The sequence below is a fragment of the Pelobates fuscus genome, chromosome 3 (genome assembly GCF_036172605.1).
Source record: "Pelobates fuscus isolate aPelFus1 chromosome 3, aPelFus1.pri, whole genome shotgun sequence".
Taxonomy (NCBI): Eukaryota; Metazoa; Chordata; class Amphibia; order Anura; family Pelobatidae; genus Pelobates; species Pelobates fuscus.
In genome coordinates, this window is record NC_086319.1 from 297,398,496 (window position 1) to 297,419,204 (window position 20,709).

Below are 20,709 nucleotides of genomic sequence, written 5' to 3' on the forward strand. Positions count from 1 at the left end.
ATTTTACCTTTAAAATTACAAGCAGAAATTTAAATACAACCAACAGATGTGGCAGAGGTTGGCAATTTTATGGTAAAATATAAAGGTGTCTAAATGCTCTTGCTTACATACCCTAAAAGTCGAATTCTTATTTTACCTTTAAAACCGTAAATCATTCCTTGCAATATTTGCCCTGTAACTTCCAAAAATTATTTAAAATATAGAAGTGTGAGACATTTAAAAAACAAACAAAACAAAAAAACGGATTTCTAAACTAACTATTATGAGGTTTTTCTTCCCCAAGATGTATAGGAAGTATAATTATAGTTTTTGTAGGTTATATCACTCTAAGATCTACTGGTATTTTTACTTGTTCATGTCATGAAACAAAATTGAGAAACCCTATAGTTAGTTACAAGCAGAAATTGTAAGCAGAGAGCATTCAGTTCGCAATTATTTAATACAGATTATCATCTAGTCTATCGCTTTGCAATTGGTAACTTGCCAATTTGTTTTCAAATTACTTGAACCCAGATGAGTTATATATGTTTAATGTTTTTGTGTAGCACTAGCCGTGCCTTTAAGAATAAACCATGAAAAATACCCATTGTGATTAGTGGAACATGTTATAACACTGCATAAGTACAGACTTCTTACACAATTCACCAATTGTTTATACTATTGCACTGACACTTCTTACTATTTACCAATAAGCATTGACTTTGTCTGTGTTATTCCAGAGCAAGCATTTGGGATCTTCAACTCATTGGCCTCGATGAATCACGCTCCAGAGAACAGTGATGACCTGCAGGGTGATGTGAGCGGGTATTCCGAATCTGTCTGTCAGATTGATAATGAGGAAGCTGAGACCATGTCTGGGACCCACACTTATAATTTGTATCTGTGTGGGACAACACAACATTAATTATTTTCTCTTTCTGTCTTAGACACTCTAGAAAAACATTTTTGTCCTGTAGTTAAAGGAAGTACAGACCATGGGGATCTTCGGCCATCTTTCGCAGGACAGGAAGCCTATTTTTGGAGGAAACTTAAATCCCTCCCAGACCACCTCCCCTTTATCTATAAAATATCCCCGCTCTTTGCCTGTCCCCAGCACAGCAATTAGTCCAGTTAATGCTGAGGGCGGAGTTTCCCCACAGGTAGCTGGCTAGCAATCAGTTAGACTCCCGGTTTCTTTATATTCCAGGTTAGAGCCGGGCACGTGTTTTCCTCTTATATTGATGCCGTCAATCCTTGCCAGGTACAGGACGTTATGGAGTCACACTGCAAGCACATCTGAATGATGTTGCTTTCCATTGCATAACTCAGAGTGCAAGACACATGAGCAAAGAGATTTGAGTGCTTGGCGCCAAATTTGAAACTTGAAACGCTTTTTCACTGCTATTTAAACCCCAGCCACAGCTGCTGACAGGAATCATTCTGCCTACCTTTTGCCAAGATCGTAAAAATGAAAAAAAATAGAAACTACATTCTCTAGTCTAGATGTTAAAAAAGCGATCTCGTGATTCTTTAAAAGAACCAAGGATTTCCAAAATCCAATCATCATTTTCTCCTTTCCCAGGCTTCATCAAAACTTAATATGGCATCTAAAGCAACACTTGCATGTCGATAAAGAAAACCAACTCACTGGCATACATTTCCCAGAATAAAATCCCTCCACAGTTAATCTGAGCCCATTCTACCAGATCAATATCACCTTCATGGGCTTCGCTTCCTTCGAAATATTTTTGCAGATTCTGAGTGAGTTGTAATCATACTTGGGGCATGAGGGTTTAAATGTTAAATTCTCTCTCCAAATAGGCTGATACTCCTGCGGAAGACAGCTGAAGATCCCTATGGTCTGTACTGCCTTTAATCCTTGGGCGGGGGGAAGAATTTACAGTTGATAAAACTCAAGTTTTCACATACCTTATCACCTTGGGGAACTCATAAAATTGAACTCTAGCCTAGATTCACAGCTGAATTTGACCACCTTTATCAGTCTTGGCCCAAAAAAGTTTGATTCCGAATTCTTCCTAGTCCTTCTAATAGCTATATGTAAAACAAAGTAATTCCTGCCTTTTTTTTTTAACTATAACTTCTAAAAAGTGCATGGTAGATATAAGACCTCAACATTCAGCTATGTATTTTATAACTAGGGGTGGAATTAACTTCACGCAGGATTTTATTTAGCTCAGGATTCTATTTTTATTTAGCTTCTACTTATGTCTTATTGACTAATGGCTCCTGTAAACCGATTTGAGGGATAGATGTAGTGATGAGGTCCTGGAGACTGAAAACTAATTAACATGCTGTCTATGTTAGTTGGCCTTCATAAAAAAAGACGGTAAGCTAAAATCGTTCCAATGTTAATTGAGTGTTACCACCTTTTAAAAGGTATTAGTTTGAATACACAAAGGAAAATGTAATACATTTTTTTGTTTAATAAGTCTATTATGCAAAGACATGACTGAACCAATATGTTGGTGTTATAATGCTAAATTTCAAATGTATAACATAGTTTAAATAAAACTTAACCTTGCTGCCTTTCTTGCCTTGCAGGTGCCCAGTGAGCTTGGTGCTGGGAGTCAGACAGAGCAAGGAAGAGAGTCTGGGAGTGTTTGTAATTCCCAGGTTGACACAATAGTCGGTAAGACAGATCCCTTTAACATACATGGCTTTATTAATCCACATTTTAACATAACTTGCGGATACACAAATTAGAAGCCTAGACAGACCACAGGTATGCATTCTGTAGTGAGGGAGTTAATGTAATGCATGATTACACGTTGTAACTCAACTGCTGTACGGTCAGATTTATCTACTCTGACATCGCCAGCATAAACCATTTTCCTGCTATTTTAAAAGAAAACATTTTTGAAAGCTTATTATTGCAATTCTGTACAAAAACACAATACAGAATATGACCTAACAGAACCGTACAATTATACAGTTAAAGGCTGAACAAATATAGTACTTTCAGAGATTCAATCATATGTGGATTTGGATCCAGAATGATTTTCCAGATTCAAATATTTATATATTTAATCACTGGTGCAAGTATGAATAGACCACCCAAAAGAGGTAAAATAAAGATAATACATTAGTAGCAGAATTGGGAGTGTGGAAGGGACATAGGTATGTCTTCTCTAAAGCTGGAGAAGTAGGAGGTTTTAATACTGCTTATTTCCAGAAACCAGTGTTTTCAGATCCATTTAAAAGAGAGTTGTGTCTTTGTGCATGCACGAAGCTCGGACTGTACAGTTTAGTGCTGTTGTTCTAAGCCTAGATTGCATTGTTTAGTGCTGCAACATTGAACCTAAAACTCATTGTTTAGTGCCACAGCATAGCATTAAGAATCTAAACATAAATACATAATGCTAAAGTGACATGCTAGCTGTTTAGGTTACTGTTCCCCTGCTGTGTGAAGTAAAAGGTACTTTTGCTTACCTCTTGCCACGCTGTGCTGCTTTCTCCATTGCTGGCCCTGCTTACTTGGCTGACCTCATTAATCTTGATAATCTTAGCCATTCCAGTGCTTCCAAGCACTCTTCTCCAATCAGCATCTCCTCATAGAAAAGTAAATCAGTGCATCTCTATGGGGAGCATTCATGAGGAATCTGAACATAGGTCCTGCAAACATTGCAGGACTTGACCCAGGAAGTCCCTCTTAGTGGCTGTCTTAATGACAGCCCCTAGAGGTGTTGCTAAGCAGTCTAACAAAACAACAGCCTTTACATTGCTGAGCCAGCAGAGACATTATGCTGTAGTGGTTCTGGCATCCCTTTAAGCACATTATTACATTATCCAGTGCCACTACACATAAAGTGCATTGTTTAATGCTGCTACACCGAACAACGAATTTATCGTTTAGTGTCACAGCACTAATGCTGCAGTGCTAACCTTGAAATGCATATTTTTATTGCCACAGCACCAAGCTTGGAATGCATTTGTTTAGTGCTGTTGCACAGGCTCTGGAACACATTTGGAATGCATTAACTGTTATAGGATCAGATGTTTTATACTTTGTCACAAACTTTCCTTCCCAGATCCCATGATGGACTTGGATATCAGAGAACTTGCAAGCCTTACTTCAGGGGAAGGAGACCTAGAAAATTTTAATCGTCTGTTCACAAAACTGCAGGAGATGAAAGGTATCTCATCGTGCTTTGCGGGTATGTGAATGCAGAGTGGGACCGTCATTGAAAGGCTAGTTACTATATAGAATAAATATAGGATCTGGAAGATCATGGCAGAAGGAATAAAAAAAATACTGCATGGACTTAATTCTAAATGATTTTCTAAAATAGACAGTGTTTTCTTCACTGTTGCTTATGTATGGAAAACACAAGTAATGTTTGCAAATATGGAGGCAAGACAGCCAAGAGATCAACAGACTACACCTTATCCATCTAATATGAACTGACACCTTGCCAGCTAAGCACTTGCAGTTCCATATCCTTACCTCCAATGAGAATGATAAGACCTGTCTGCCATGTCTGTTCATGGCATTTCAACTTGGGACTTTGACTGGGAACTTCCTTGAGGTCTCTATGCACAAAGAAAGATTAACCCCTCATATTCTTTCTAAGACATATGCATGTCAATTTACTAGAGCCCTATGTGGGATGTGTGTAAATATAAATGTATGTACCGGTAATTGATTGTGCATCTGAAAAAGTAAGATATATGAATCTATCTCTCTTCAAACCCTAGTACACCTCCACATGTTTGTTCCAGTCTCATCTCCTTGCTATTCTACAAACTCTACTCCTAAGTGATCTGTAATATAGATCAAAGAATTCGGCAACCTTGTCAAGACTTGTCAATTTTACCTTTGTTTTAATACTTTCTTATAATTGTCAGTAACTTTGGTGGTTTTTACAATTACAGTTACCAACGTAATCAAGATAGCTTCAAATATAACAGATCTCATACAGTCTAATCCAAATTTGGAGGATTATTGCACAGAGCTGAACAGTCAAGTCAAATGTTACATCCAATGTAGTTAATTAATGGATCCTTTAAAGGGTACTCTAATAAAACTCTCTTTCTGGTCATAGCAACCCTTATTATACTGGTCTCCAGCACCCACCCAATTAGAAAAAAATAAATACAACTAAAACTTACCTCTGTTCCAGCTCCAAGGTATTCCTCCTTGGTTGATGTGACTCCACCTCACTGGGGGGAGGGAGGGTAGGTTATCAGGAAGGATAGGGGCAGCATGCAGCGGGGGGAGCTGTGTCGCCATTGGTTGTCTGTTGGTAGAAATGGTGTGCATGCTGGAAACAGATGTCCAATATGCACAGAATTGACTTTAGACATGCTGGAGCTCTTGTTCCAGGCTTGCTATTGATGCCCTTATACACTGCATAGTGAAACATTACAAATACAGACTCCATGCACCATGACCACTTTAAATCACTGCAGTGGTCATGGTGCTTGAACCCTCTAATATTTGTAATGTTAGAGTAGTTTAATTATCTAATATTAAGCTTCTATGATTTGAAATTGTTTTATTTTTTGGGGGTGGGGGGGGGAGGGGGTGTGTGATTCCTGATGTTTGACTCATCCTGTAGTTTGTACAGTTCTTAGTCCCTAAAAATTGAATGGCATAATTAAACTCACAGTTTCTCTTCTCCCTGTTCCCTCTCTTTAGATAAAGCTGCCACATTGCCACATGAACAACGTAAATTACATGCTGAAAAGGTAAGAAATAGTTTAAGCATCTATGTATTTTGATTTTATTTTTTCCCCTCAAAGTAACATTACTGTATTAAAGTGAATTTGCCGCATTCCTACCATTGTAATATTAATACAATTTAACTTTAAATTGTCTCTCTTCCAGGTTGCCAAAGCTTTTTGGATGGCTATAGGAGGTGATCAAGATGAGATTGAAGGCCTCTCGTCTGAAGATGAAAATTGATTTCAGAACATCCCCTTTCCACACTCCTCCCTACATATGTGAAGTTCACAAAATGGGGGCAATTCTCTAAACCACAAACCGTGCTGCATTGATAACATAGTTTGAAATTTAGCCCAAAGTAGGTGTTTTGGATCATTTAAAATGAATGAAGTGCTACAGATAATCACTTAGTCTGCTATTTGGGCATACATTTTGCAATTTACATGCCATCTTTGGTACACGCTACTGTTTAGTGGATAACCTCCTGGGTCATTTTGTAATCATTGTTTTTTCCTCCTTCCTCCTAAACATCAAAACTGAAATCTTGTATTTATTGGTAACAAAAATAATAAATGTAAAATACATTTTATATTAATTATTATTATAATTCACTATAGTGTTAAATAGAGAGCAAAGTAAAAAATGAGCCCATGGTAATTTGCGTAGTTTGACTTGGGGCTTACAGAAGCTTCTACCTTCAGTGATGTTGCTCTCAGTGCAACTTGTTCTATTTACTTGTAGATTGTTTATAACCTTTCATTACATCAAGGAATGTCCCTCCACAGTTTACTATAGGAGGATTAAATAAAAACTGGAGAAAAGCAGTGGGGTTATCTCTTAATTATTTGGGTTTTTGCTTTCAGGTTGAGATATAGAATTACATCTGGTGTTCTTGCACTGACAGAGCAGCACTGGGTATACACTGCTCCTCAGAGGGGCATTATACAAATATATTTGGGCCAGTGCAAACCATTGCCTGGAAATCTGTACAGGGATCATTTTTAATTAGTGGGCAGTGGCAAACTACTAAAAGGGGGCCCATCGGTCAGCCCACCCTTTAGACATGTGGTAGCATGGGCCCGGTTTTGCAGCACGGGAGGAAGTGAGAGCCTGTCACTTCCTCCCACAAAAACTGGAGCCACTCAGGAGGCAGAGTGGAGGGGGTGCGGACCAGGCCAGCCATCCTCTAACTCCCAACATAATCAGCCAGCAGACATGGACCAGGTAAGCCATCCTGCTGCACCCAGATAGTAGGAAACTGGAGGGTAGCTAAAAAGTTTAAATTGTGACCTGCGTGTGTGTCTGTGAATCTGTGTGTGTATCTGTATGTTGTCAGTATGTGCATCCACGTATGTATCGGTGGGTCTTTCTGCATGTAGGTCAGTGTGTATGTGTACCACAGTTTGTGTGGCAGTGTATATGTGCAAACAACTCTGCATTCAAACACCAACACTGCACACAAATGCATCTCTGCATTTAAATGTGAACACTACAAATAAACACACCTCTGTATTATGCACCAAATATATATATATATACACACCCCTGCATTCAAAAACCAACACTACTGAAATGCATGCTCGCATTCAAATGCCAACACACACACACATACAAACACCCCCCACACCCCCTACTACATTCACACACTCCATACATAACATTTTTACATTCAGACACACACTGGTCAGTGCTAAATACAACCCTACAAGCATTGAAAAATGGAACAGCCCTAGCATTGTGGGAGATGTATGACAGTTAGGAATCTTCTTTTTGGCCACCCTTGCAATAGGAGGAAGGAGAGGGGGGCAAAAATATTCTGCCCACTGTTGGTGGGGTAATAGCTTTTGATCCAAGGAGATATCGGACTGCCATTCTTTGGTCAAGAAGCATTATATTTCAAAATAATGCTGTCATCTCCTCTGTTCAATGGTTATATATTGGAATAAATTATCCCTAGCGCTACTATCTTAGCTGAAAAGAGACTTGCGTCCATCAAGTTCAGCTTTTCTCACATCTGTTTTTGAGGGTACACCAGGGAACTGTCCCCAAAATGTGTGGCACTGTATCATTAGATGCACTCTTACAATCAGGGCACTAGGTCTCAGCAGGGAGCACTAAAACTGTCCTCCAGACAGGGTCTGCCCTCAGTGGGCCGGCCTGAATGATTGACAGGCAGCCAGGCAGGCATCCTAGCAGATCTGCCAATCCTTTGAGCAGGGCCATTGATCCATTTTCCCCGGGCCTAAGTTGGGAGGAATGGATATATCTTCAGATATTTTTATTTAATATAGCTACCTTAAGTAAAAAGCATCTATATGGAAATCAATAAAAACATATATATATCATCATCATTATTATTATTTATATATTTGAGTGAATGTGCCCGGTGTTAAAAATGATTAAATCAAAGATTTGCCAGTTAGAGCTACATAAATAAAATCCGTTCTCTCTTCATCCAAAATGAGCAACTGGAAAAAATATTACTGGTGTGTATTTTATTAATAAATCTACAAAGATCAACGCACAACTTATTTAATTCCCCCATCTCTTTCTATCCACTGGAGACATTAATGTCTGATAATCCTTCTTGGGGGAAATGTAAGTTTTTTGTTTTTTTTTCCTTTTCCACTACTGGAATCCGAATACGGGGCTTTGTAGTTTTATTTTAAAATGTGTTACTCATAGTATGATGTCACTGGAAACGGAACATTCATAAATGATGGAGAATGCTTCCAGCTCAATCTTCCCCTGGCACGTGTGCTGCTCAGGTCTGGATACAGCTCTTTATTACAATATACTTGGACCCTGGAAATGGAAACTTTTTTTTTTTCTTTGGAGTATTAAAAAGTAAATTGTGAGAGAATATTTTGGACACAATAGAATTAGTAATAGTGTGATTCTCACTTCAACAAATGAAATATGCTCGGAAAATAAAAGTACAATATTCAAGATGAAGTGAACTAGAGACATTTATTTTCAGTATGACACGGACATGGTCCTTAGAAGTTTTACACTCTTCAATACTAACTCCCAATTTGAGTGTGTATATGTAAATACTTTTTTTTTGTTAAAATGTTATACTTTAAGGAGAACTGTCACATTACAACTATTGTATATAATCCATTCATCTTAAAAGAAAACCAAATTTTTTTGTGTGTGTATGTAAAAAATAAATAGAGAAACTCATTACCTGCTTCACTCCCTACTCATCTAGGAAATATATTTTGTTTTAAACCTTCATTTCATGAAAGGATTATTAATTATTATATTACATTTATCTTTACGGTGACCGTTGTTCTTTAAGACAAGTATTTATACTTTTTATTTTAAACAGGTGTTGAAGGTCAGACAGGTTTTGTAAGCCATTGTACTTAATTCATCCATTTGTCACTTGACGGCCACTATAATCTCAATCTTTTCTTGAGATGCATGTGAAGCATGTGAAGCATGTGCATGCACAGGAAGGTGTCCATGGATTACAGAAGTTCAAGAATACAATGCTAATCACTTTCTAGAATCCTTCATGGTTTTCATTCAGAATCTTAGCACAAGTTTGCATTGATACACTACTGGGTTTTCTATAGACATTATCTTTATTTGGTCTCACCTGTTTTTGCCTTTAGCACAGTTGTAGACTTAGATAAGCATGCATTTATAAAATTACAAACAAACTTTTTCCAGGATGGGGGTTGGATGCTTAATAGACCTTGGAATGCTAGGGATTGACACCCATTTTGTATAGCAGGTAGTGTGGCTTTAGATTTACAAAGATAAAAGGATAATAGATCTTATTCGGCAAGAAAAGAAAATGCATTTAAGTGAAGGGATCTATAATCCAGCGACTTGGTGGTATGAAGAAGAGTATAAAATGAAGGGTAACTATGATAGAGGGGTCTTAAATAAAAGAGCCTCAAACACAATGTAAAATAGGGTGTTGTTCAGGACAGGGTCACACAAGGTGTACAAGTATGCAGATTGAGAGTAGGCAGTGGGTGGAAAGTGAAGGAGCAGGTGTAGAGATGGAAATAGTGGTGCACCTGGTGCTGAGATATTGGAACATTTAAGGAGATAAGAGAGTGATTAAATGAAGGAAGGGTAGCAGAACCGATATAGGAGGTATGGAGTAATACAGAAGGGGCGGCCGCTGGGACACACCACTATAAAAAGCAACACGGGTAGGTTTTTATTCCTAACGCTATAGTGTTTCATTTAAACAAGAGTCTAAGAGACAGAGGACTTTGAATACTGATCAAGAACCTTTCCATGAGTGCTGGGCTGAAAAAATGAGAATCCTGAGGACTGGTTTGAGAATCCTGAGACTTTCATTAGCTTACCACTTGTCATCCACTATTCATGAATCAACATAAATTGTCAGCAGATAAGAGGCTGTCTCTACAGGCCAAATTTCCGAAGGTCTTTCCTTTTTGCCCTAAGAAATGTAACGCCTGTAATTAATCCAGGCTTCCAAAAGAAAGCAAGATATTCCTTAGGAATGAACCTATAGCAGGGGTAGGCAACCTTTTGGTAGTGGTGTGCCGAAGTAAAACTTTGACGTCCCTTGGTGTGCCGGCAATATAGTCAGAGGAATGCATGGTTAAGAATGTTAAATGTTTTATTAATGATAACATCAAATAAAGGTCAGTTTTAACAACAACTAATCGTATTCATTTATCTTTTTCATGTAATTTCTAATTACATTTAAACTTGTTGAGAATATTTTAAAAACTTAATAACAAAGAACATACAACAACAAAATGTTTAAATTTTTTTACAGAACAAACTTAGTGAGATCCCGGGCCTTGCTTAGTTTCTCTATGTCAGGAACATACTGTGTAACTAAGTTTCACATAGATTTCTGAATGAGCAGTTGTGAGATAACTTCGATGCGGATTCAAAATGATCTTGATGTGGGAAAATATTTGCTCACAGATGTATGTTGACCCAAAGGTTGAAAGCAAAGCAAATGCAATTTTCTTTAAGCCAGGGCTCGACAAATCCCAGGCGCCAGATCGCCATTGCGACTAAGAATTTTGCCCTGGCATCTGGGATTCATCAGCCCTTGCCCTCCTCCTTCTGTCCTGCAATGCCGTGCAAGCTCTCTGTCCGTCCGTGCGCCGGGAGGAAGTGAAGGGAACTGTAAATACTTCCTTCCGGCGCTGAGGCCATGCAGGGGAACCACAAGCTGGCAGGACACCTGGTAAAATCTGCTCTGCTTGCTACCCGACCCTATTCCATTGAGCACGCCCCCAGCCCGCCTCTATACTCCAGAGCACGCCTCCGGCTCGCCCCTGTACCGCAGAGCACGCCTCTAATCCGCTCCCATTCTGGAGAGCCGGCTGCCCGTCCCTTCCCCTGCGCGGCCTCAGAGCAAGGAGAAAGTAATTAAAGTTCACTTCCTCCCGGTGAACAAAGATACAAGAGGAGGGGGAGTCTGAACAGAGCAGCAGCCCACTCCTATCAGCCGTAGCTAGCCCTATTGCAACCACCTGCTGCCCAGTCCTACTAGACCCCAGGGAAGCCACCCTCCTGAACCCAAAAGGTAGGAAACAGGAGGGTGACTAGAAATATGTATTTAAAAAAAAAATGATGTAGGTATCTGTGACATTGTGTGTATATATTGTGTGTATGTCTCTGTGTGTTTGACTGTGTGTACCTAGAAATCTTTGCGTGTGTGTGGGTCTCTGTCTGTCAGTCAGTGTGTGGGTCTGTCTGTCAGTCAGTGAGCGTGTGAGTCTGTCTGTCAGTGAGCGTGTGAGTCTGTCTGTCAGTGAGCGTGTGTGTGTGTGTCTGTCTGTCAGTGAGTGTGAGTCTGTCTTTCAGTGAGCGTGTGTGTGGGTCAGTCAGTGAGTGAGTGTGGGTCAGTCAGTGAGTGAGTGTGTGGGTCAGTTAGTGAGTGAGTGTGTGCATCTGTCAGTGAGTGTGTGTATGTATGTATCATTCCAGGTGCCTGTTAGTGAGTGTGCGTGTTTAGGTCACCAGCCCCCCTTTTGATCGCTTGGGAATGGTGTTTTTCAGTGGTGTATCTTGGTTTTGTGCTGGACAAAACTCAGACACACCCCCCCCCCCCCCCACGCGCGCACGCCACCCCCCCCACACGCGCACGCCACCCCGACCCAACCGTTCCCCCCTGCCCCGCCGTCTAAATACACACACATTCACTGACAGATGCGCATACACTAGCTAACAGACACACACAGTCAGACACACACAGTCGGACACACACACACACACTAACAAACACACACAGTCGGACACACACACACTAACAGACACACACAGTCGGACACACACACACTAACAGACACACTCAGTGAGACACACACTAACAAACACACACAGTCGGACACACACACTAACAAACACACAGTCGGACACACACACACTAACAAACACACACACACTAACAGACACACACTGTCGGACACACACAGTCAGACACACACAGTCAGACACACACACTAACACACACAGTCACAGACACACACTAACAGACGCACACACACACACTAACACACACAGTCACAGACACACACTAACACACACACTAACAGACACACACACACACTAACAGACACACACACACACACAAACAGACACACACACACTCACATTAACACATTTTTTTTTTATTTCCCCCCCCCCCCCCCGCCTCCTTACCTTTGGGAATGCTGGGGGTGGGGGAGTTCTCCCATTCCCTGGTGGTCCAGTGGCTGCAGGGCGGCACTGGCGGGCAGGCTGGGCGGCCGGCGAGGGAGCTCTTCCCCTGAGCTCTCTGCTCAGCTTCCTCGCGCGCCGCCCGCAGAGTGAGGCTGGGAGGCGGAGCCGGAATATGACGTCATATTCCGGCTCCCAGTCTCACTCTGCGGGCGGCGCGCGAGGGAGCTGAGCAGAGAGCTCAGGGGAAGAGCTCCCTCGCCGGCCGCCCAGCAACCAGCCCAGCATGTCTGTTAGCCGCAAGGCTAACAAGACATTTGCCTTGGGCATTTGGGGGCGGTATTTTTTGCCGCCCCCTGGAAAATGCCGCCCAAGGCAAATGCCTTGTTTGCCTCGCGGCTAATACGCCCCTGGTGTTTTTACTCACCTTTTTTCCCAAAAAGCTGAGATTATCAATCTTGATGATTTCAGCCAATCCAATGCTTTCCTGTGGGAAAGCATTGGGAGCTATTGAGCATGCGTGGTAAAATGCTGCACCAATCAGCATCTCCTCATAGAGATGCATTAAATCAATGCATCTCTATGGGGAGCATTCTGCGCCTCCATGCAGATAGGAGACACTTTAGTTGCCGTTTGAGTGACTGCCACTAGAGATGTTACTAGGCAGCAATGTAAACACTGCCTTTTCTCTTCTTTCTTTTGCATCTTCCTGAGTGAGAGACCCTTATGTAAGTGTTTGATCGCTGCTGGGGCCACTGGTTCTATGCAAGCTGCCAGCTTCTCCCAAAAAGCGTTTTCGGCCGATCCTGCACATCCCATTCCCCACTGTCTGGGTCAGAAGCGCACACCGTGGCTGTCATTTTACTTGCCTTGTGGTGTCGGCTTTGCGGTGGTGTCATGTGCTTTCAGTTCCCTGAAAAATCTCCTGGGAACGGACCGGGATTACCCCCACCGGACCAAAGGAGGGAGGTAGAGCCAGGGCTCAGCACAGGCTGCTCAAGGTGGGAAATTGGTTGCCTCTCTCTTCCCTGGTGCACACCAGGCCGCAATATGCTTGAAGCCCCATCCAGGACCGTGTCAGCCACAATCACCGCTTGTCGCCAGTAGGAGGGTAAACCCAATTTAGGGCTACTGCAATATCTATTTAAAATGTGTCAGGATCCCCAAAAACAACAACCATAACCATTTCCATGTATAAAAGTGGTTATGTTGCCTGGAGTCCGTGGGTGCCAGGATCCTCGTCACTACTAAATGGTTTTCTCACCATTTAGCAGAGCAGGTTGGTCCCCAGAAACCCGGCCACCAATGATGATGCAGAGGAGACAGAACTATGCTTCCATCTCACGCGATACCAGAGATTAGTACAGTGATTGACTGAGAGTGCTCAGTTTACACGCTCAGCCGCTCACTGCCGCTAACTATGTTATGGTGTGAACCTGCATAGAAATTTACAGCATTTAAGTTTATTGCTATGTATGGAGCATATTTAATGTATCCAGTGGTGTATTTTGGATTAGCCCTAGGCATGAGGAACTCAGGAACCCCTAATTTAAATTTTCCCCACCCCTTCCTGCCAAGGTGACACCTCTCCCTGTTAAAGACTAACAGGCATTTTGATTGACAGACACACACTGACACACCCACTCACGGACAAGCACACACTCTCAGATACACTGACACACACACACACTCACTGATTTGACACAATCTGACACACACAATCACTCACACACACTGACAGGCGCGCAAACGCACTGATACACAAGCCCACTCACTCAGACACACACATTCACTGACAGACACACAGACACTCACAGACATACACACACACATTCACAGATGACAGACACTGACATACACATTCACAGATACACACACAAACATTTACTGACAGACAGACAAACTCACTGACAGACACACACACACATTCACTCAGAGACACACTCAAAGACACACTGAGAAACACACACACATTCGCTGACAGACACACAAACACACTCATTCACTAACAAACACACGCATTTTCCCCAAACACTATTTTTTTATTTTATTTAAATCCGCCCAGCTCTCCCAACAGTAAGGAGGCTGGGTGGATTATAGGCTGGGTGGATTATTCACCTGGGGTCCAGTGGGGCTGCTGGGCGGGCAGGCAGATGAGGTTGCGAGCTGGCATGCAGGAAGGCAGGCGGACTCGCAAAGTAGGCAGTGAGGGAACTGTGATCATCTTGCTCAGCTCCATTGCGCGCCACTTAGCTTAGTGATGCCGGCATAACTAAACGGCGCCTGCCTGGAAAGCAACTGTCTGTCTGCCCCTTGGGGCCCACAGACGGCCAGCTCTTGGGCCCCCATAAAATCAAAGTGCATAATTTCATCACAGAGCTCCATAGCAATAAAACGCAGTTATGTGGTTCAGATTGCATCAGTGTTCTACTACTGTGTGTGGAATTATGTAAAACATGTCTGTGTATTGTGTAGCTGATTGTGATGTATGTGTTGTGGGGGTAGCTGTTGTGTGTATGGTTGGCTGAGTGTGATTTGTGTGAGGGTTTTGGCGATGTGGCAGGGCAGCTGAGTGTGGTTTGTGTGTGTGGATGGTGGAGTGTGATGTGACACATTGTTGCTGAGCCTACTGGTCACACTTCATATCTGATCTCTCCTAGTCTCTCACACTGCAGGAATGGCTCCAAGAGCTTGCAATCTAACTCAAGCTAGCATTTCTGTTTGTATTCTTTACAGAAGTAGGAAATGATAACTTGACTTTGATTGCAAGCTTTTGGGGCCATTCCCTCAAGCCTTTACATATAGAGACCAGGGCATACAGGGAATGGTCTGTACAGCTTGCAATCTAACAATCTATGTTAACATTTATGTGATATAAATGGACTGTCTGATACAGACAGTTTTTCATATCACAGTAAAGTTAACTTGAGTTAGATTGCAAACTCCTGGGGGCCATCCCTTTATGCCCTGATGAGCATGTATTTGTAACATAAATAGTGTGGCACTGGCACCTGGTAAATTAAGGCAATTTACCTGATAGTATTCAGGGTCAGGGACTGACAGGCAAACAGTGAAGTGGTAGTAGCAGACACAAGGGACAATCTGATTTTGTGACACAGTCAGGAGCAGAAGTGACCCCTATGATCACTACTGCTTCTGATTGGCTCACATAAACAAAAAGCCCCACACAGATTTGCTTGGAGTGACCTGTAAATAAGTCATCCACGCAGAGGATGCTGCTAACAGAGTGGGAGGGCTGGAGGCGGGGCTTAAGGTTAGGCTGGAGGCGGGGCTTAAGGTTAGGCTGGAGGCGGGGCTTAAGGTTAGGCTGGAGGCGGGGCTTAATGTTAGGTAGGAGGCGGGGCTGAGGATGCTGCTGACAGAGTGGGAGGGCTGGAGGCAGTGCATACAGTGGCGGACGTCATTGGAGCTGAGGTAAGAACAGCCTAATAGGCGGAGCTCCAGATCACAAGTTCTTGCGATGCTGGAAGTTCCGCCGCCGCGCAAGTTCCTCTCTGCTTTCCCCCAGTGTAGAGCGGGCGACAGCCTCGCGTGCCGCTCAAATGCACCCCGCGTAAAAACTAGTTTGTTTTCCTGGCACTATAGTGGTCCTTTAATAAATTGCAGATGCTCAGCAAAGCAAAAAAATACCTAAACATGTTTCCATATTCTTTAGGTACAGTTACATATGCTAAAAATTGCCTCACCTTATCCAACAATAATGGACAAACCTTCTACACATTCTGATATGTCCGTTTAACCACCAACCTTTCCCTTTGCCTATTTGATTAGTAGTCAATGAGATCCATGTTTAGTGCCCCCTCAATGACACAGCTTTCCAGACCATTTTTCCTACTTATTTATAGAAAACGCTTCAAATAATTCCTCCTGCCACCTACTAGGAAGTGTTTTTCAAATTACTATACGAGCTGCAGTTCTCAAAAAGGATTATCTATGCAAGACAAATGCCCCTGAAGTGATTTACTGAAAGCTTGCTACACTGCCTGTGGCAATGTATGGCTATTCAATCCATTGAGTCTAAAATTAAAGGGACACTATAGGTACCAAGACAATTTCAGCTCATTGAAGTGGTCTGGGTGCATAGTCCCAAGTCCCTTGACCCCGCAAAGGTAATTATTTCAGTTTTTAATAAACGGCAATAATTACATTGAGGGTTATCTCCACCTCTAGTGGCTGTCTAGCGGCACTACAAAACTAAATACAACTTTTCCCTGGCACTATAGTTACCATGTAAAGCAAGCATGTCAATCTCGCGGCCCACAAGGACCATCTTTGCGGCCCGGCACGCCGCGAGTACATGCTGGTGTAATAGCAGAGTAGGCACCTGCTTTCCCCACATTGCAGGTGCCTACTCTGCTAACATTTACCTGGCCGGGAGGAGGGCCGCGAGGGAGCTCAGTGTTCCAGCTCCTCACTGCTCCCTCGCGCACGCTGACTGAAGTGAAGCCGGGCGGCGGAATGTGTATGTCTGTGTGTGTGTGTCTGTCAGTCAGTATGTGTGTGTGTGTCAGCGGGAGGATCAGATTTGGCAAAGGGTGGTAGAGGGGGCCTGGGGTTTAGTAGAGGGGGATGCTGGGGGGGGGGGGGGAGGTTATACTTAACTTTTTAAAATAAACCTAAGTTTCTATGAAAATATAGTATATTGTTTTGTTTTTTTTTGTGGCCCACATAAACCTAAACCTTGTTTATGTGGCCCGATCCAGACTGAGTTTGACATGATGTAAAGGTTATGAAGTATTCAAAGTCCATATTTCCTATTCCCCTGAATTTGTCATTTTTGGAATGGCAGGGAACCCCAATATAACGCTTGATGGTAGCAACTGCTCCTTAATGTTAACACAATCTGGACTCTAACATACTCAGGATGCATTAGATTTCTGTTCTCTCCTCCATGTTTATTCAAACATGACTTTTCTTCTGCAGGCCTAATTGTATCAAAGCTCTATGCATAGAAACCAAGCCTTTACAAAAAAAGAGAGACATTTAAATACTTAAATATATCAGGGTTTTCTCTCAAGAGGAAACCAACAGCTCCATTGCAACTGGTGTAAGGCAACATATACCCAAAGGTTGTTACTGTATCAGTAATTTTTTTAAATATATAATTTATCGCTGCAAATATACAAGCTGATTAGCTAAATTGTCTCCAAAACCGTATGATAGGATAGTTTGACTACAAGTGTAATTTGCAATAAAATGTAATTGAATTTAAAAGAAATAACACACAAAAACATTTTTTTCAACCTCTTTCTTCCTATTGTAATTGTGTTTGAATGTTGTAAAATAAAAACATTACCTGTTTTATTTCAGGGTTCATATTCAAAGCATATCTAAACTGTTTTGAAATGATTACAAAAATGTAGCTAAAACACATTTTTTTGTTTTAAAAATACTTTTTATGAACAGCACAGCGACAATGGTAAATACGTCTGGTAGGGCCATTTTGCTTGAATTTGCGACCTCATAAGATTAAAGTAAACTGTTTGAAAAGGAGTGATAAAGATTTATTTACATTCACAATCATAAACAAGAAATAAAAGAAATATGAGTTGACACAGTAAGAGTAAATTATTTTATGTATAACCTGAATACTATTGGAAACAGTATTTTATACTTCTCGTTTTATTTGGTACTTTGATAGGAGTGTCTGCTTCAACCTGTTAGCAAAGAGTGTAACGGTGTATAAATCTGGACAAGGCAAACACACATAAGATCAGAACATAACACGAGCACAGGCACAAATACCAAAGACTGATGCATCACTAAGAAAGACAATACTAACATACAAGATACATAAAAGACATAATAAAAAAAGAAATGCAACTAAAATAAAAAAGCATAAGCTTATAATTTGTTACATATGGAGGGGGAGGGGGGGTTAAAGGTGTTACATTTATGCTACAGAACAGGCTTTTTCAATGATGAATACATATCTTGATTTGACAACAGAGTTGCAATATTCTCCATCCCAGATACTTGGCATAAACACTGTTGTCACTTCCCTATTTAGTGACTAATGCTCAATAGGATAGGATGCCTACACATCCAATGGAGTACATAAGACTTTTAAACTATATAATACGGCTCCATGGAGCCTAGTGTATGAGAGCTGGCATTGAAGGGCTATTTAAAGATCTTTATCCTGTATTATTGCAGATCTATAGAGATAATCTCTGTGAAGATATGTACACAGCAGAGAATATCTATGTTTGCAATTTATAAAAAAAACTGATGCAGAATTGATTTGGGATGGGGTCACTATGGGTAAACTATTGTGCCGCTCGGATAGGTTTAAAAAAAAAAATACAAACATTTCCAGGTTGTTTCAATTCTCTCCTGTTGTGTGATTTGTACTCTTGACGGCCAGTACTGCACATAAGGGGTTAAATAAAGCAGAGCTAGGTAGGTAATTTGGTGCTCGGCCATTTCTAGAGTTTGAGGCTTTACGTCCCTGAAACGGCTTATTTGAACTTACTGAGATGTACATGTGAAGGACAGTAAGAGAGAACACAGAATGTGCTTGTGTTAAATGTACTTGTCCTTATTCCAGTTCTTTTGGAAATTCTTGTACTATTAAAAAGCAGATTTAACTGCACCTGAACCAAAGTAGATGCTACTCCACCCCAGCCCATTTTCATATGCAATAATGCTGTATGACAATTTAGCTTGAGGTCCCATATCTATATCCCATGAAGTTGGGGCTTCCACCTGTGCGATTACCTATATTATACCAGTCTGTAAACCTGGAACAAAAATAGATGTGAGACAGCTACATGACAGATTTGGCTACAACGTGTAAACAAAAGAAAATCCACTTCCATACTGTGCATTATGGCAGTGTTTACAGAGATGTGGAGAATACAGTGGGATTGTTACCTAAATAGAAACTGCCAACCCCCACAGTGGATCCATACGCCATACAGCAAAATATAACCCTTTAAGAGACAGAGCACTGAGCAATCTGCATCTCTCTTTGTCTTGAATGTATGGTCATACGCCCAATTTGAAAGGTAAGAACTTGAATACTTCTAGATGTAAGTATTTATATGCAAGAAGTCCACTCACATCAGTCTTTAGCATTTAATTAGTACATCCATAGAGTCTGTAGTAAAAAACAAAAAAATGGAATCCCTGTATTGGCAGAGATGCTTCATACCGTTGCAATGTCCCACTAATCAATACAGTTTACTTTAACTGTAATGTTGGACTTCTTGGCTTTAGGTAGAACCTTGGTAAGGTTGCCTAGTAGATGTATGCTATATCCAAACAACCGGGGGCAACCATGATGAGCAAATGCTCTGAGGTTCCAGATCAAGAGAGTCTTCTTTTTTTTCTTCTCTATTGGATAGCATTTCATTTTATTGACTTGTAGTTCCATCAAGATCTCCTCTGCTACATCATGTAAGTGCTCTACGAAGTATTTGCAACATTTGTTCAGGGAAAGTGTGTCCAACTGTAGACCGGACTGAGCTAGGCTGGTTTAGTTCAGAAACTCAATATTGGTAGGAAGTGATCTCAAGACCTGGATATTTCTCTCTAGGAGACACTGGAGCAGCGAATGTTTGGCGAACCCATTTGTGTTAGAACTTTATCTAGCCACTGCAGGGGACCATTCAGGTGCAACTCAATCCAGCAGGGGGTGCTTGTCACAGTCTGACGCCTGGGGAAAAGCAATGTACAGAGCAGTTATAAATTATTTTAACTTTACATTATGGAGTGCTAGGGGACAACCCGGCACTCTTTGTTTTTCTTTTATTACAACATTACCACTGACACATGTATTTCAAAATAGATTAATAAGGAAAAAAACAAATAGCAAAATATTATCTGGCTCCCTAGTTACTCTAGGGAGCAGCTCTTGGTAGGTTGAACTCTCTCCTATTTGATCTCAATATATTTAGACTTTCAAGTTGTATTTTTTATATTAATTACAAATTCTGGTTTGATTGTCATTCGTTCTAAATGTTAATGAGTCTAGTTTTTAAGGAAATGTGCAATGATTTGGTACCAAAAGGGTTAAGCAAGGAAATAGTGAGTGAAATGTGAGAATGAAACCTCAGGATCCATAATGAGGCTGCCAAACAGAGGCACATCTGGGTTCCATTAGTTCCCCTGGCTCCTGGCCAGAGCTGAAACTGACTGTCAAGAGTGGAAGATTAGCTTTAACCCATCCAGGACCACACCAGCATGTGATCATTGTGCTTCTGCTTCAATATACTATATTCTTGCACTAAGAGGTTAATGGCATAATGGTCACTGAACATCTGGAAGTCAGCAGGCAGAGCTGGGATCTGCTTTGGGTGTCTCTATTGCTCCCACAATAGCAAAATGTTTCACTCTGGCAGTCAGTGTATGTTACACCCACCACA

At 41.4% G+C, this 20,709-nt stretch overlaps 2 protein-coding genes and 1 long non-coding RNA gene across 3 annotated transcripts in view; 2 read left to right on the forward strand and 1 right to left on the reverse strand.

Annotated features, from left to right (window-relative positions):
- AAGAB (alpha and gamma adaptin binding protein) overlaps positions 1-8,196 on the forward strand; it is a 28,840-nt gene extending 20,644 nt beyond the window's left edge. Inside the window, exons 6-10 of the mRNA XM_063448746.1 lie at positions 720-796; positions 2,542-2,629; positions 4,029-4,133; positions 5,639-5,688; positions 5,828-8,196. Of these exons, the coding sequence (XP_063304816.1) occupies positions 720-796; positions 2,542-2,629; positions 4,029-4,133; positions 5,639-5,688; positions 5,828-5,905 (398 nt within the window). The 3' untranslated portion in view covers positions 5,906-8,196. The remainder of the gene's footprint in view (positions 1-719; positions 797-2,541; positions 2,630-4,028; positions 4,134-5,638; positions 5,689-5,827) is intronic.
- Positions 1-20,709, forward strand: part of LOC134603105 (uncharacterized) — a 741,779-nt gene that overhangs the window by 115,258 nt on the left and 605,812 nt on the right. The window lies entirely within an intron of this gene.
- The window catches only part of SMAD3 (SMAD family member 3), a 106,015-nt gene continuing 102,977 nt past the window's right edge, over positions 17,672-20,709 (reverse strand). The window contains exon 9 of the mRNA XM_063448754.1: positions 17,672-20,000. Coding sequence (XP_063304824.1) covers positions 19,877-20,000 — 124 coding nt within the window. The 3' untranslated portion in view covers positions 17,672-19,876. The remainder of the gene's footprint in view (positions 20,001-20,709) is intronic.